General features: G+C 45.2%; 2 protein-coding genes across 9 annotated transcripts in view; both read left to right on the top strand.

Annotated features, from left to right (window-relative positions):
- The first annotated feature begins 1,187 nt into the window (after nt 1–1,187).
- On the top strand, nt 1,188–6,367 carry NDUFB8 (NADH:ubiquinone oxidoreductase subunit B8). The gene is made up of 5 exons (XM_082408185.1): nt 1,188–1,343; nt 1,608–1,734; nt 3,200–3,299; nt 3,736–3,891; nt 6,184–6,367. The coding sequence occupies exons 1-5, from the start codon at nt 1,259–1,261 to the stop codon at nt 6,274–6,276; spliced, it is 561 nt and encodes a 186-aa protein (XP_082264311.1). The 5' UTR covers nt 1,188–1,258; the 3' UTR covers nt 6,277–6,367.
- Nucleotides 6,368–9,787: 3,420 nt separating this feature from the next.
- Nucleotides 9,788–17,893, top strand: part of SEC31B (SEC31 homolog B, COPII coat complex component) — a 42,778-nt gene continuing 34,672 nt past the window's right edge. For all 8 annotated transcript variants that reach the window (XR_014249208.1, XR_014249209.1, XR_014249210.1 and 5 more), the window contains exons 1-3: nt 9,788–9,889; nt 13,023–13,109; nt 13,465–13,588. Coding sequence is in view for 5 of the 8 variants with exons in the window: in XM_082408065.1 (XP_082264191.1) it covers nt 13,031–13,109; nt 13,465–13,588 (203 nt within the window). In the remaining 3 variants the exon portion in view is untranslated. The remainder of the gene's footprint in view (nt 9,890–13,022; nt 13,110–13,464; nt 13,589–17,893) is intronic.

Below are 17,893 nucleotides of genomic sequence, written 5' to 3'. Positions count from 1 at the left end.
AAAGATGGTTTTCTTTTGCTTGGCACCATTTGATTTTTCTGCCTGTGTCACCATCTCACCTACTTAAAGGCATTTTTGTCTATCTTGACCGAATTAGATCAGTGTTTGCTATTGATTGAATGCAGATGTCGTCCAACCATTCTGAACATCCATTCGATTCTCATTTACAAGAGGGCAAGTTGCTGTAAAGTAGTTCTCCCCCAAATTCATATACTGAATAGTATATATCAGTTTTTATTGCTCTTATATATATTTGGGAATGTCTATAATAATGGATTCTACTCCAAAACAGTGATCACCCTAAAACTGCCTGTAAATATGTGCATGTTTGTACTGTAAATTATGCAAATCATACTTGTGTAGATAAAATGAACACATATTCATATGCGAACAATAATGCCCCCCCCCAATTCTTTTGTTAGGCTAGTGTTCGCTAATTGTGGTTCGGCTTGAAATGTATTTATCCAAGTCCTAGTAAATCTGAGCGAATTCTAGCAAATCTGAGGTGGGTTCAGATGATAGGATTGGTTTTAAATTTGTTGGGTTGAGGTGACTGGGACATTCGGATGTAAACACGAGACTGAAACTGAAGAACCAGTTTGGGGGAATTCCCTGGTGGTCCAGTGGTTGGGACTCAGCGCTTTCACCGCCAAGGGCGCGGATTCAGTCCCTGGTCGAGGAACTGGGATCCCGCAAGCCGCGCAGCCAAAATAAAACAACAAAAAAAGAACCAGTTCGGGGCCAATTTGTGTGTTGCACCGTGCATCTAACTGAAGGAGATAACTAATTTGGAAAACAAAACAAGAACAAACAAGACCAAGGGCTGAATTTGAAGAATGATCACGTTTGGGGATGGAAGGAGGAACTGCCAGTGAAGGAGAGGAAAAAGGCAAGCAGTCAGAAAAGAGATTGACAGGCTCCTTTTACTTGTACCGGTCCTGGGGTAGGTGGGTCAGCTGTCCACCTGAGATGCTCAGGTTCTGAGTGCCCGTTATCCCTGGATGCGTCTAAGTCAGCTGAGGTAGAAAAGGGACATAACAATCTGAAATGTCAAAGCAGTGACCTGCTTGTTTTTCTCTCCTTCCCGCTTTCCCTCTCTGCCTCTATCCAACCGCTCATCTTCCTTCTGGCTTCCTAGCACCGTTTAAGCCCCGCCCTTATTGAACCTTTAAGACTTTTCTCCCTTGTCGCGTTTGGCCCGGCTCAGCCGCCGTGACAAGGTCTTTGCGCATGTGCGGGGTGAAATAAGAAGGTGAAGATGGCGGCGGCCAGGGCGGGGGTCCTGGGAGTCCGATGGCTGCAAAGGGCATCCCGAAACGTGGTGCCCATGGGTGCACGGACAGGTCCGCGAGAACGGGCGAGGCCCCAGTGTGGGAGGGGGGTGCCTGAGGTTTGGTGCGTCGGACGGAGGGTGGGTATTGTGGATACCGCGGCGGCCGAGTCCGGGCAAGGGCGGAGGTGGAGTTGGTGTATTCAGAAAAACAGGTGGAGGGTCTGCTGGTCTCTCGAAGCCTCGGGCTCCGGTCTCTGCAGCCACCGCAGCTTGAAGCCTTCAGAGTGGCAGGAGGAATGGGGTCGCTTCTGACGTGCCCTCATCTGCTCTCCAGCCTCCCACATTACCAAGGACATGCTCCCGGGACCCTATCCCAGGACCCCAGAAGAACGGGCTGCCGCCGCCAAGAAGTATAATATGCGGGTGGAAGACTACGAGCCGTACCCAGATGATGGCATGGGGTGAGATAGGGCCTGCTCGCACCTGGGTAGTGATGGGAGAAGTTCGGCTGGGTTGGGTAGCTCTACTCTGACCCTTTTCCCCGAACCTTTTAGTGACCCCTCAGAGTCGACGGTGTGGGCGCTTTTCTCCGTGGAGGGAGGTGGGAGGGGATGGGTGAGCAGCTGCAGCCGAGAGGACTTCAATTTTCTCCTTGGCTCAGGCTGTTTCCTCAAATGAGGAAGCTGAGGTTTTAATAGCTCCCTTGAGGACCCCTGAATAGCAGGAACCTTCTTTGGCTCCATCCAGAGCGCAAGGTTTCATTTAGATTGAGCATCTGCTGGGCTCAGGTGCTGTCATCCAAGCACGTGACCAGGCTAGAGCTGGATTCCTGTCATGAGAACCTTATTTGTAGATAGAGTACTCTATATTTACATGTATATCTCTCTTTTAAGAAATATTTTGCAGTTAGCTGTGGAAGTCGTAGCAACTTTAAAGCAGATTAAATAGCCAACTCCCTTACCCCAGTTGATGGTTTTGCCCCCGCACCCCCGTAACATCCTTGTGGTTAATTGTCTGAGTTGATTACCATCACCCTCATTTTCTGTCCTAGCATCACTCTTTCAGCCATGGTTTCAGCAGCTCCTATTCGTCTTGTTGTTTTCCAATCACTTTCTGTGACACATGTCTAGTTGTCATCATTTCCTATGTCTTTTATTGTGTTGTGGACAAGAGCAGCCTCGGTAGCAGTCTGTATAAGTTGAACCTGGTTTTGTTGGGGAAAAATCCAGCTTATCAAGAAGACCCATGAGGTGTTTGAGACTTGGAGATGTATGTCAACTCTGGTTGAAAAACACAGTTGCTATGAAAAGTGCTTTTCTAATATGTACCCTTTTGTTTTTATTCCAATTAACTGGGCGATCTTAGGTTCAGACTCTGACCTTCAGTTTCTTTTTCTGTCTAATGGGGGAAACAGAGTGATTGTTAAATTCCCTTCCAGCACTAACATTATAACATTGCATGACTTTTCTTCTTTCTGTTGAAAGAAGATAAGAAAAGCTTACATATGTTAAAATGTTTCAGAGTTTGACATAAATTTTTAATGACAATTTGGACTTCTTCGGTTATTCTGTGCTTAGTGAGTAAAAATTGAGATTTTTTTTCACTTATCAAGTAACATTTTTAAATTTGGTATTGGAAGGCATTCAGGGAAATGGATCTCTTTTATACCGTTTGCAGGAATGTAAACTGGCACAGTCTTTTTGGGGGGAAATTTGGGATATTTACCAGTGGCCCTTTAACTCAGCATTTCTCAATATGTACACCTCAGGGAAAAAATTGAGATCTTGATTTGAAGGTCAGTTCCTCTGTCCTTAGGGGAGGCAGTTATCTCTGTCACTTGGTTTCTCATCTCTGAGATGAGGAGACTGTGAATTGTCTGAGTGAGGCTGCTCAGAGCCCTGTCCAGAAGTTCTTGCTGTCTCTCAGGTATGGTGACTATCCGAAGCTCCCTGACCGCTCACAGCAGGAGAGGGATCCATGGTATGACTGGGACCACCCAGACCTGCGGTTGAACTGGGGTGAACCGGTGAGAGAACCATATCCCATTTGACCTTCCTTCCTTTTCCCTATGTCTTCTGTAGCTCAAATGGCACTTTTCTGCCCAAGTAACACTAAAGTTTTTCTGCTCAAGGAAGCGAGGTCCAGCAATCTGAGATCTGATGTTCCCTGTGTGTTGTGTGGAATGGGATGTCTGGGAGTAATCAAAGCTCTGTATTGTAAGAGTCAAAGCTCTGTATTGTAAGAGTTGTGAACTTCTATGACTGAGCTGTCTCTGGTCAGCAGAACCTAGACATAAGCCAGCATCCAGTCCTGTGGGCTACAATATCTCAGATGTGGCTCTCAGAATATTGCCCAGGGCAGTAGAATGCCTTTCAAGCCTTCTATGAGGCTCTAATCACTCTGGACTGCATGCCTTTTGCAGGAAGAGCAGTATGTGACAGTGATCTGCCTTTTTGTCTCAGATGCACTGGGACCTAGACATGTATATCAGGAACCGTGTGGACACGTCCCCCACTCCTGTTTCTTGGAATCTCATGTGTAAGCACCTCTTCGGTTTCGTGGCCTTCATGCTGTTCATGTTTTGGGTGGGAGAGACTTACCCCACCTACCAGCCTGTGGTGAGTATCTGAGAAGTGCTCCCTCAGCCACACTTACTTAGCCTTGTTTCCTGAGGGAATGAAGTCTCTGGAGTAGGGATCCAGCCAATACCAAGCTTGACTTCCTGGTAAGGCCTATAGAGGGTCTTACCCACTGGCCTGGTACAAGTACCAGAGCATTGCTCCTGCCTGCATCTTGGATCAGTCTGAGTGAGAAGAAACTGTAGGACTAGGTGAGGAATGAGAATAGAGAAGCCAGCTAGTCTTTAGAGTTGCCATTTGGGGAACTGTACTTACCAATAATATTTCAGCAAGTGATCTTTTAAGGTAGAGTCAAGGAATCTCAAGTTGAAAGCTTATCCTTTGTTGGTGTGAAGGGCACTTCCTACAGGGTACTGGAAGCAATTAAATGTTTACTGCAAGCATGGACAGTTAGATTTTAGAGAATGTAAAGGACATAGAAAATATACTGTCTGTAGAGAACAGACTTGTGGTTGCTAAGGGGTGTAGGGGAGGGATGGATTGGGAGTTTGGGATTAGCAGATGCAAACTAGTATAAATAGAATGGATAAACAACAAGGTCCTACTGTATAGCACAGGGAACTATATTCAATATCCTGTGATAAAACATAATTGAAAAGAATATGAAAAAGAATGTATATATATGTATAACTGAATCACTTTGCTGTACAGCAGAAATTAACAAACAATGTAAATCAACTATACGTAAATAAATTTAAAAAAAGAAAGAAAATATACTGTCTAGCTTTAAGGACGTTTAATTTGGATAAGAAGAAAATTTAGATACATGACATGAGCAACATTGGAACATATATATAGGAATTTGGCACAGTTTTTGTGTATATATGTGTGTAGTGAATGTGTATGCTGGGGGTATCAGGTGCTGTTAAGGAGAAGGATTATGCTAGATGCTAAAATACATATATTTTAGATGGTGGGGAGAAGTTGAAGAGAACATTTGGGGCGAGAGAAAATAGAATGAAGGAAGAGGACAGTGAGTTAGCTGGAGTGGAATAGGCTTATAAATAGTTCCTAGATAACCAGCTGCATTGGTTACCTGGAGAGCTACTAAAAATTCAGATTCCTGAGCCCCACTTCCTGGAGAGCCTAATTCAGTAATTTCAGAATGGGGTTCTAGAATCAATATTTAACAAGTTCCCAGGTAATTCTGATGTCCTGGGAAATCAGGTGTCAAAACTGCTGTGTTAAAAAAAATACTGTGAAGTGAGTTTGATCAGTTAGGTTGGGCACCTTTTACTGCATGGCTAAGGGATCTGGACTTGATGGTATAGTGATGCACTAATTCAGTAAATATTTATGAAGCCCCTATCACGCACCAGGTACAGAAGGTGCTAAGGGTTGGGGATACAGGGATGACTTGGTCTGCCTCGAGGCAGCAGGGAGCCATGTTGGGCTTCTGAACAAAAGAATGCCATCATGAAGCCTAGGTTTTTAGGAAGATTAATTTGGGAGTAGTCTACAGGGTAGATTGTGAGGAAAGGAACTGAAAGCAGGAGGCTGCTGTTTGCAGTTGGCTGCACAGTGCTACCTGTGCTGAGATAATCAATGTCCTAACAGTAGCGTGTGTGTCTGTGTGCACTGACACAAGCCTTCCTACCGAGCCCCAGGGGCCCCAGGCTGGAGAGTGCACATAGGGCTGGTGTGAGCGCTAACTTCACTTCAGGAGAGCAAGAAACACAGTGTGGCTCTTCCATTTTTCAGTTCTGTAAGCACATCACCCTTTTCTCCTCGCCTTGAGCTGTGTTCTCTGACAGCTGTTTGTTGGTAAAGCCAGCAGCCCCTAAAGCACGTCCGAGCCATATCTCCTCTGTGCTTTCCCCCACTGCTGCTCCTGCACGCCTCATTTGCTAGGCCACTTTAGTGGTGGAACCATTAGAGGCTGAGTGACTTAAAAGGAGATTGAGTCTGTCTCGACCCTGAGAGAGAGTGGGATGGATGGATGCATCGTCTCATTTAGAAAGCTCTCCCTCACACTCTCCCTTTCTCCCTCTCTCTTTCTCCTTTCTCCCTCTCCCTCCCTCCCTCTCTCTCTCACTCTCACTCACACACACACAGTGTAGGCACCACTTCTCTTACAATCTAGGCTTTCTCTCTGCCTTGGGCTGAGCGGGGAAGAGGAGTGCTGTCCCTGCTGTTCTAGCACAGCTGGGTCTGACCAAAGCCTACCGTGTACCCATTTACTGTGTGTGATTCTTCACTCAGAGTGGGGTGTAGCCAGGTATTGGCTACATAGATATATGTTGTTCTTGCTGACCTGTGTTTTTTTCTTAGGGACCAAAGCAGTATCCTTACAATAATCTGTACCTGGAACGAGGTGGCGATCCCAACAAAGAACCTGAGCCGGTGGTTCACTATGAGATCTGAGGAGGCTTCGTGGGCTTTGTGCCCCCTAACTGACTCCCTCAATCCTAGAGATTTTACCTTAATGAAATCGCTAATAAAACTTAGTACTGTGGTATCTGTGCCTCATTTCCCCAGGAATAGCCACTGCTTAAGCACAAGAAGATGTTGATTTGCTAATTTCACTGGGAAAAGTAGTTGAGGGTTCCAGTTGTACAGCAGGTGGTAAGGGTAGCTCCTTTCCCCATCTACAGGGTTGCGGAAGAAGGAAGATACGTTCCTGACTTCTCAAGTTGGAGCAAGATTTATTTCCCATAAAAAACCTTTTTAATAATAAGTGGTTAGGGCTTCCCTGGTGGCGCAGTGGTTGAGAGTCTGCCTGCTAATGCAGGGGACACGGGTTCGAGCCCTGGTCTGGGAAGATCCCACATGCCTCGGAGCAACTAGGCCCGTGAGCCACAACTACTGAGCCTGCTTTTCTGGAGCCTGTGCTCCGCAACAAGAGAGGCCGCGATAGTGAGAGGCCCGCGCACCGCGATGAAGAGTGGCCCCCGCTTGCCACAACTAGAGAAAGCCCTCGCACAGAAACGAAGACCCAACACAGCCAAAATAAATAAATAAATAAATAAATAAGAATCATTATAATAATAAGTGGTTAGCTAAAAAACAATATTCTAACATGTTTCAAGTATATTATAGGATAAATAGGTGTTTTGGGACTGGCCTAGGGCTGTGATTGCCTCTAATCTTATATCTCTTATAAGAATATGTATTTGGGACTTCCTTGGTGGCGCAGTGGTTAAGAATCCGCCTGCCAATGCATGGGACACGGGTTTGACCCCTGGTCCGAGAAGATCCCACATACCACGGAGCAACTAAGCCTGTGCGCCACAACTACTGAGACCGTGTGCAACAACTGCGGAAGCCCATGCACCTAGAGCCCATGCTCTGCAACAAGAGAAGCCACCGTGATGAGAAGCCCGCACACTGCGACGAAGAGTAGCCCCCGCTCGCCGCAACTAGAGAAAGCCCGTGCGCAGCAACAAAGACCCAGCACGGCCAAAAATAATTAATTTTTTTAAAAGTATGTATTTATTAAAAACACATTGTAAATCAATTATACTTCAATTAAAAAAAAGAAAATATGTATTCCAAAGCAACTTCTGAATCCTAGACTCTTATAAATTGATAAATTGACATTACCTATGTTTATTAATTAGAGGATAGTCATTGACTTATTACTGAACCTATACATGGCTTTCACTACCTTAATGATTCATCCAAGCTCCTATAATAGCCTTAGAAAGAGAAAAACCATGTTTCTGAGGGTCTGTTTCTTTTTTTTTTTTTTTAATTAATTTATTTATTTATTTTTTGCTGTGTCGGGTCTTCGTTGCTGTGTGCGGGCTTTCTCTGGTTCTGGTGAGTGGGGGCTACTCTTTGTTGTGGTGCGTGGGCTTCTCATTGTGGTGGCTTCTGTTGCGGAGCACGGGCTCTAGGCGGGCAGGCTTCAGTAGTTGTGGCATGTGGGCGCAGTAGTTGTGGCTCGCGGGCTCTAGAGCGCAGGCTCAGTAGTTGTGGTGCACGGGCTTAGTTGCTCTGCAGCATGTGGGATCTTCCCAGACCAGGGCTGAAACCCGTGTCCCCTGCATTGGCAGGCTGATTCTTAACCACTAGGCCACCAGGGAAGCCTTGAGGGTCTATTTCAATGCATCTGTTTTAAAGAGAACCAATTTATGTTCTTTTCTTCCCTTTAGGGACATTTTCTTAAATTACAATGATATTGCCTGAAAACCTGTCTCATAAGAAAGCATACATTCAACATGATCTGTAGAAGCAAGTCCATTCATGCTAAATAAGGGGTCCTTTAGTGGTATTCAGGCAGTGAAAGACCTTTATGAGATCAGGGAGTGGGTACTTCTTCTGAAATGCCTCTCTTTGAAGGTCTCCACTGCTTTTTATATGTTTTCATTCTCTGTCCTTTAGAGCATTTGATAATCATTTAACAAACGTCTGTCTGCCTAATATATATCAGACACTGATAGGTCCTGGGGATATAAAGTTGAACAAGAAAATAATTGCCTTCAAGAAGTTACCAAGAAGAGGAGACTGGCATTTGTAAAACGAGGTGAAAAGAATTTCTAAGGTGTCTGGGTTGAGAGAAGGGTGCACTTATTTAACTTTTTTTTTTTTTTAAATCATGTCCTACTTGAAACTGTGACCTTATGCCTTTGGTTCAGATTTCTTGCAGAGCACTCCAGTGACACCTTGGCCTCATTCCCTACTTTGAGGTGTTGGCTGAGGTTCAGTTTTCAACCCTGTTTCTCATCCACTGTTGTGCTAAGAAGTTCAAGAAATACTTAGTACATAGAGTGGGCAGGCACCACCAATGCCCTAAATTCTTTTCTGTCCTGAGTTCAAAACTCCCATGTCCACGTGAAAAGGAAATCTAGAGCTGTGTCACAATGACTTGGGACCATGTCATAAGTCATAAGATTAACCAGCTCACCATCTTTGGGGGTATATCAGGCTGGAATATGGTGGTAGAATTCATGCATTAAATTAAAAATTTAAATCAAATAACTTAGGTCTAAGATCTTCAGCTGCCTACAGAACATTTTATTTGGAAATGCCATAATTCCCTCAATCAATATAAAAAGTATATATGATCACCCCCCCCTCCAACTTTTTATCAGTCACAAGAGCCTGTCCAGCTTTCTTTTACAATCATTGCCACTATGTTAATCCAGGCTTTCATCACCTGGTACCTGGATTGTTCTATTAGTCTCCTAATTTGATTCCCTGCCTCCAGCTCTGTTCTCTGCATGGTGATCCATATTGCTAGTCTGATATAATCTTATTGCATATCTGCCCATAATTTTCAATAACTCCCAATTATTGCATTGTTGAATTGGTATTCCACAACCTGAATCCAGCCCACTCCCCCAACTGTAGTCCCTTTCATTCATGGTATGGGAAACACCAGGGCGCTATTAGCCGGTTGGGCCCCTTCCTCCTAGCTGGGAGTTCACCTGTCTTCTTGAAGCCCCAACGTATGACACCTGTCTCGTCCCTGAAACCTTCCAGGAAGTCCCTGGTACCTCACCCCCCGCCCATCTATAGCTTTTAATTAGTTCAATCAACGGTTGGGGGCACCAGTTGCTGCTGGGCTGCAGAAAGTCACTTACCGCTATTTATGGCCTAGATTGCTTTTTACCTTTTCAACTAAATGGATTCCACTGAGAGCTCCTGGAGCTAGGGCCGGGTCTTCTCCGCTTCAATAAGTAAATAATGAGTTATTTTCCCTTTTCAGAGGCTGCCCGCGGAGCCTGACTCAAATTGAATAGACCAGAACTTACTGGTCGCGGGATCTGACCCACTGCGCAATCACAGGACAGGTGAGGGAGGCCCGATTAAAAGCTATAATCCTATTAGGGAACGTTCTCCGTGGGTCAGCCGGGTGCTGGGCCCGGCGCCTGGCGGCGCGTGTGGGAGGTGGGACCTGCGGGCCAGGACTACTTTTGGCCCTCCGCAGCCGCCGTCCACAGCGCCCCCCTGAGCTCCAAAGCCCTGAGAGAAGACCGGCTCCGGCTCCAGCTACGCCGCGCCAGACCCCTGGCCTGGGCTCTCCGCGCAGGTTGGTTTTTCCCGCCTGTACGGGGCCGCTGAGAGGGGAGGCCGTGCCGGGGACCCCCGAGCGCCGCCCCTCTCTCGGGAGGGTGCCGGGGCGCGCTCGCCCTCCGCTGGGACTCCGGCCCGGCCCGCTCCCGGGGCTTCTGCCGGTGTGCCTCTCAGGGGACCCCACGACGCCTGCCCTGCTCTCGGCCTGCACTCGGCTCGCTCTCCCTGCCGCGCCCGGGTGCCTCAGCCCGAAGACGGCCTCTCTCCAGCGCTGCCCTGGCGCCTCCCCCATCAGCCCTGGGCCCTGACCTGGCTTGGGCCCAATGTCGGCAACGGGTCTCTGCGTCTGGCCTGGGCGGGAAGGCCTGTCAGTGCTGACGCCGGCGCGCCGCGGGGGAGGCCGACCATCCTCCGGAGCGAGTGGACAGCCAAGCGTAGCTGGCGTCCTCCTTCACTGCACGAGCGTGTCCAGCTCTTGGTTGAGTGGTCATAGCTCTCCCACTTTTAACGCCTCCGGCCCCCGGCATTCTGACCGCAGCGGGGACCTTTTTTGTGAACAGATGTCTTTGAACAAAGTGAATTAAAAGCCCATCTTCCCAATTTGTAGGCTGGGGTTTAAACACTTCATGGAGTTTAGTTTAGACTGGTATAATAGTTAAAAGCACTGGGCTCTGGAGGCTGTTGGAGTGCACAGCTTGGCCTAGCCAGTTTTCTTCTCTGTAAAATGCGGATAGTATCAGTACTGGCCGCCCAGAACCATTGTGAGAATTAAATGAGATATGGACGTCAAGTGCACACGGCTAATTGCAGCTCCCGCTTAAGAGACCTTTCTCCAGAAACGTGAAAATGGTGTTGACCAGCAGGTGGCACTGGTGACCGTGTAGTATGATGTACGATCTTGTCCGAATATTCCTCAAGTGTTTAGAGGTCCCCGGGAAATCTTGGCTGAGTTGGCAGCCTTAAACGTTCTTCAAGCTGGAGAGTACATTTGAGATTATTAAGTAATAAAACTTTTGTTTTGGTAGGTCAAGACTAACCTGGCTGTGGCTTGCTCAAGGAGGTCACAGTGGGTCCCAAGTTTACTCCATCAAGTTCAGTGTTAACTTTTTTTTTTAACTTTGGGTTTTATTTATTTATTTGTTTATTTATGGCTGTGTTGGGTCTTCGTTTCTGTGCGAGGGCTTTCTCTAGTTGCGGCAAGTGGGGGCCACTCTTCATTGCGGTGCGTGGGCCTCTCATTATCGCGGCCTCTCTTGTTGCGGAGCACAGGCTCCAGACGCGCAGGCTCAGTAGTTGTGGCTCACGGGCCTAGTTGCTCCGCGGCATGTGGGATCTTCCCAGACCAGGGCTCGAACCCGTGTCCCCTGCATTGGCAGGCAAATTCTCAACCACTGCGCCACCAGGGAAACCCCAACTTTTTTTTTTTTTTAAACTTCCCTGCCGCTTTGCTAGCCTGTTGGGATGGCACCTTCAGTATGTGTTAGAATTGGTTTGGAAGCTACTGAGTTAAAATAGATGTCTGCATTCATTCATAAAATATTATCGAGCACTTACTATGTGCCAGACATTGTTCTGACGCTAGTTATAACACGGTGAACAAAGCAGACACAGTGCTAGCTCTCATGGAGTTTACTTATTAGTGGACAACACCAACAATGTGGATGTAAATAAATATATAATTATAGATTGCTAAGAAGAAAAAAAGGAGTCTGTTTTGGATTGGGTGGCTCACCTCATTGAGGAGGTGAGAAGCTGAGCCCTGAAAGATGTGATAAGGGACCAGTCATGCAGAGAATGAAACAAAAAGCCGTCAAAGTATAGCAAACAGAATTTACAAAGCTCTAAAGTGGGGAAAAGCCAGGAAATGAGAAAAGGCTAATGCAGCTGTAGCACGATAAGTAAGGGGGAGAGTAGGAAGAGATGAAGTTGAAGTGGTTAGGCTAGAGCCTTTGAGCAGGGATCAAAGGGGTTCACATTTTATTCTGAGTGTGATAGAAGCCACTGAAAAATTGTGTGTGGAATGCCAAAATCCAATTTTTTTTTAAAATTAATTAATTTATTTTTGGCTGCATTGGGTCTTCGTTTCTGTGCGAGGGCTTTCTCTAGTTGCAGCAAGCGGGGGCCACTCTTCATCGCGGTGCGCGGGCCTCTCACTATCGTGGTCTCTCTTGTTGCGGAGCACAGGCTCCAGACGCGCAGGCTCAGTAGTTGTGGCCCACGGGCCTAGCCGCTCCGCGGCATGTGGGATCTTCCCAGACCAGGGCTCGAACCCGTGTTCCCTGCATTAGCAGGCAGATTCTCAACCACTGCGCCACCAGGGAACCCCCAAAATCCAATTTTTGATTTTAAAAGTTTACTCCTGCTGCTATGCAGAGAATGAATTGGGTGACAGGGATGAGTAACAGGGAGAAGACCAGTAATCTAGGTGATAGATGATAGTATCTTCAAATAGAGCAGTGGTGAAGATGGAGAAAAATAGACCGATTAAGATATATTTTGGAGGCAAAATTTGGAAGACTTAATGATGGATTAGAAGGGAATAAGGGAGAAGGAGGGATCTAGGGTGATTTTCAGGTTTAGGGGTTAATCAGTTGGCTGGGTGGTGGTACCATTTGCTGAAATGAAGAAAACTGAAGGAAGAACAGATGGGTGGGCGAGATGGTGGAATAGAGAATTCTATTTTAGACAGACTAACTTTTAGGTATCTTTACTATATCCAAATGGAAATATTTGATTAGCAGTTGTATATAAGAACTTGTAGCTCAGAGGAGAGATTTGTGTTGCCGATGTAAATTTGGGAGTCATCGACATATGGATAATGTTTAAAACCAAGGGATTGGATAGGGTCACTGAGAGATTATTTGGTTTGATGGTTATCATCACCCTTGGGCCTGTGGCAACCAGTGTGTTTGAATATCTTTTAGGGTTTAAAGTATTAGATTTCAGTAACTGGGAAAATGAACTGTCATTACAGATCTGCAGACGGTCATGTATTTGTTACCCTGTGATGCCCCCAAATGCCCCATTCTATGGTGGAGAGAGAGAAACAAGCTCTCATGTCCACAGGTGTTCCCTTGATCTGGCCCTTAAGCTTGCTGGTTTCTATTTTCAGTAGGCTGAGGGCCATGTCACTTTTCTGCCACCTACAGGACAGACCATGAAGCTGAAGGAACTTGAGCGGCCAGCCGTACAAGTGTGGAGCCCAGCTAGCCAGTACCCTGTGTATCTGGCCACAGGTATGGTGATACTGTGGATGAGGATCCACTGGAGTACGTAGGTTGAAGGGAAACTTAGTATCCAGGGTTCTTTATTGTGCTTCAGAGAAAGTTTTAGAGTCATGGAAATCTGGGGTTGGCTAGCAGCATATGCAAAGGGATGTTAGGAGTTTTGGGTACCTGGGGGCAACCTTGGACTCTGGCTTAAGGCTAAGCACCTCATGCTTTCTTGCTTTCTTTGGAGCTACCATTTGAAAAAGGGTATATCCAGTCCTCTCCTGTTCTCCTCTTCTCTACTGCTTAACCATTTATACCCCAAATCCATGCATATATTGTTGCTCATATGCTGCCTCTTCCTGACTTTTCTTGTGCCTAGGAACATCTGCCCAGCAGCTAGATGCCTCCTTTAGTACAGATGGCACATTGGAAATCTTTGAGGTTGATTTCAGGGACCCCTCTCTGGACTTGAAACGCAAGGGAGTCCTGTCTGCCTCCAGCAGGTACTATGTCTGAACTTTTGATGGGTATGCAGGGCAGATCCTGATGTAGACCCTGATGGGGAATCCCGGGAGTAGTCTGTGCTTCTCAGGGCTCATGAGGAGACAAGTGAGGGGAGAATGATCTTTAAGTAGGAGAGAAGTTAACTCTGGGTTTATTTTGCAAGAGGATTTTGAAAACACCCACTCCAGCCTTTGTGGTCAGCGGCAGCAGCGTCATGCAGAATCATGTGATAGAGACGCCTCACAGAAGCCTGGACCCACGAGTACCTGATCTGTCTCTGAACGCAGAGGAATTGGCTCCTTCCTCCCTTGGCTCTTGTGAAGATAACAGCCTTACACAATATTTCCTTGTCTGCCAGTGGGAGGCGAAAGAATGATCCTCTCCTCATTGCTGTCAGGCACCAATTGGGCACTCATGGATTTCATGGCTCTGGCAGGCTTACAGGGCTGGGTACTAGCACTCACCAAGCACATGTATACATGCCAGGCATTATGCTAGGGGCTCTGTATAATATCTTATTCATTCCTCAAAATGAGCCTAACCAATAAATACCATTATTCCCATTTTACATAGGAGAGAACCAAAACTCTGAGAAGCTAGGATTTAAGTCTAGGCCTGTCTTACTCCAAAACCTACCTTCTTTCTATTATTCAACTGTTCTTTTACAGGTTGTGTAAAGATAAGGCTTACAGTCTGAATCAATGATCTCTAAATTTTTGTACAATCAGGAAAAACGTGAATATTCACTGTACTCAAGTATATATTCAGTATAGATAATATACATGTATTACTGTACTACTTTTTAATATTAAAAATATAAATCTTTTTCTTACAGCCCAGAGGATTATCTTGCCCATCCCACTTTAGAGATTGCTGGTCTAGAATGCAACTCTCCATCTTCTTGTGCATTTTTTGGTCCATCTGAGTGATTAGATTAAGATATTTAGACAGAAGTACCCTCTTCTTTCTTTTCATGGTTTAACCTAATAATGAAAGTTTTTGTTCTCCTTTTCTTGAGCTCCTATATCACTTTGTTACAGTATCCCTTATTTTGCAGTTTTTAACATTTCTTTGTATTTCCAGTACCTTTACCTTTTGAAGAGCAGGCCTTGGCGGGTTTACCAGTAATGATGAGATATTCTTAACCTCTAAGCAAGCATTTCGGAAAGGGCTGCTGAAAGGGGTGAGCTAATTTAATAATGTTTATACTCCTGAAGATAAGAAAAGGGGCAGTGAGCGCAAGAACTCTTTTCTTTGACCAGCCAAGCAGCAGCTTCAGCACAGTAGTGGCTCCTTAGGGCTAGGAGTTCCTAAGAAAGAGGCAATGTAATTGCTTAAGAAACCTTGAAACTGAATCCTGAGATCCATGTAGGCAGAGATTTTTGTCTGTTTTATTCACTGCTATATCTTTAGCATCTAGAACAGTGCCTGTCATTAGGTGGTTAAAAAATATCTGTGGAATAAATGAGTGATATTAGAAACTTCTGGATTACCAAACGGAGCATTCATGTCCACCAGTTCAGTTAGTTATAGTTAGTCTTCAGTTAGTCTTAGTGCCTTAAGAGCTTTTCAAGCGTAACAATCTGTTTGTTTGGCAGCCAGCTAGGTTGAAGGGACCCTTTTTGAAATGTTGGTACTTTATTCAGGAACCATGAAGCATCACCTCACACCCTGCTCTACCCTGCAGGAATTTGGGGACTACAACCAAAACAAATAGTACAGTTAGCTTCCTTTTTCCACCTCTATAATTGTGTCTAAAGATTGATTCTCATTCTCAAAGACCTAAGGGATTACCTTTGACACAGTTCGGTTGGGGCCTTACTGAAGAAATCATCTTAGACCCTCCAGGGTTTAAGACACCCACTTCTTTCCGTTCCAGCCTGGGTTAGGTCACTTACTCAAAAGTCAGCATCACAGACAATTGACCAAGATGATCAGGGTAGACAAAGGGCAACCCATCCTTTGCTTTATGCTTTCCTCTTTTCTGTATCATCTTCTGCTTAGTTTAATGGAAAGCACAGTTGTGTTGGGTTGCTACCTTGGCTAAAACTATGAGACTCTGGGCACATTGAATTCCATCAGTGATCTTAGGTTTCCTCACTTATATGTAAAGAAGAGGTTGTACAAGATGACTTCTAAGAACCTACTGAACTCCAAATTTAAGTCTTATCTTCAATCTCTCCTTCCCTTTTTCTAGCTTAGTCTCCTTCCTTTTTTCCTTTTTTTTTTAACAAACGCCTCTCTGTATCTCTTTATTATTAACTAAACATACTCTTCAAAGTCTTCCCCCTTCCATTGCCTGCCCTTTTTACCAGACCCATGCCTCAACCACATTTGAATCCTGAAGATCCTCTTATCCTCAACCCGTGATGTATCAGAGAAATATTATCTATTTAGAAATACCTGACTGAAAGAGAAATGTTCTGAAACACTGGTATGGGTGTAGATAAGGGACAGCCTTAAGCTATAAATAGAGTGAAGAGAGTGTGTGGATAAATGCCACTGGATGCAATCAGAATCAATATGGATTAGCATGTGCACTGAAGCAAGTGATGTTTGGTTTGTTAGATGAATCTCACTCAAGAAGAAAGCTTTCTGGGAGAATAATACATTGTTTATGTATTGACTTTTGAGTTGAGGACATAGCTGCTATGGCTGAATGAGTTCAGGGGTCAGTGGGTGATTTGCTGCACTCTACCTCTGTCTACACTGAGGTTCTAGATCTCTGAGTGGCCTCTGTAACCTATGTCTGACCCATCCTCTAGTAACATGGAGAAAGTAGGTGATCTATCTTCCAATACCTTTATCTCAGTTCTAGCTACTTGGGGAGCACTGTGACCCCTCTTTCGGTGCCTTTGTAAGGGACAACACTAAGTAGTAAAAGATCGTTTTGGTACTACTCCTAGTTTTCTTGTTTCTAAGATTTGCCTCCTCTCTAGAGACATCAAGATCACAGAGAAGAGAGAGCATGGGCTTTGTTGTTGGACAGACTTGGGTTCAAATCCCAGCTTTGCCATCTACTGTCCTGTCAGACACATTATTTAACTTCTCTGACCCTGTTTTCTCTACTGTAAATTTGAGTAACATAGTTGGCACATAGTAGCCTGGTGCATACTAGGCATTCAGAAAAGTAGTTCTCCTCTCAGACAGCCATCGCTCCACCCCAGTGTCTTTATTTTCCAGCTTGGAGCACTGCCCTCATCTCTCTGACTTTTAAGGAAACTTGGATTTCCTCAGTTATTTTGGCCAGGATGTGGACAAACTCATTTTCACTTTAATCCACTAACATGAGGTTGGGATTTTTCATAAGGAACTTCACTAAGCAAATAAAATCAAAATCCAAAACAAAGAAGTACAGAAATCATGGGAGCAAGAATTTATACAGCACATATTCCTAATCCTAAGGTAGCTGAAGCTTGGCCTCAGATGAGCTTAGCTGGTGTGATGTTCTGATCTCACAGGTCTCAGTTTATTCTCTCCAGCCTTGTCTTTCTCTTTTTGCCAGGAGCGTAGCCATGAGTTGATTGTTGGGGCTGGTTCTATCTTTATGCATTCAACTTCTTCCCGTTGTTCTAAGCTGGTGTGCAGTCTGATGTATCTAGTACAGAGGTTCTCAACCTTGGCAGCTTATTAGAATCACCTGGGGGGCTCTTATTAGAAATGTAGGTTCTGAGGGCCTGTCTCTGGAAATTCTGCTTCACAAGGTCTGGGTGGGAATCAAGGAACCTGTATTTTCTTTAGGCGCCACCCCTCATTCTGTGATGCCACATGGTCTCCATCATTGCCATCATTATCCTGAGAAGCTCTTTAGCAGAGAATTCCACCTGTATTCTCATGTTTTCAAAGTTCCCACCTTCCTATACAAACTCGTCTCCCTATACCTTCTACTTAAATCTCTTAGTTCCTATTTGCAGGCCAAAGGCCATCTTTTTTGTTTTATAACTTTTTATTTTTAAAATATTCAAACACAGAAAAGTTGCACAATAGTACAATGAACAATCATATACCTTCATTTAGACTCATCAGTTGTTAATGTTTTGTCACATTTGCTCACATGCTTGTGTGCTCTTTCTTTGTCTACACACACACACACACACACGGCTGTCCATTTGCAGGGCAGAGATGATTGATCAAGTCTCCTTCCTTGCCTGACTCGTTCCAGGTGTTCCCCCCTCTCCCAGGTGTTGTCTATCACAGCTATTTGGGCTCCAGTTTCACCCTTACTAGTGAAGTGTTAACAATAGGAATGTACTTTCTGCATGCTTACACAAAGAAAAATCATTTTGTCACACCCCGTATTCTGC

This window comes from Balaenoptera borealis (assembly GCF_965194805.1).
Source record: "Balaenoptera borealis genome assembly, chromosome: 10".
Classification (NCBI taxonomy): Eukaryota; Metazoa; Chordata; class Mammalia; order Artiodactyla; family Balaenopteridae; genus Balaenoptera; species Balaenoptera borealis.
This window is presented reverse-complemented; position numbering and strand designations above follow the sequence as displayed.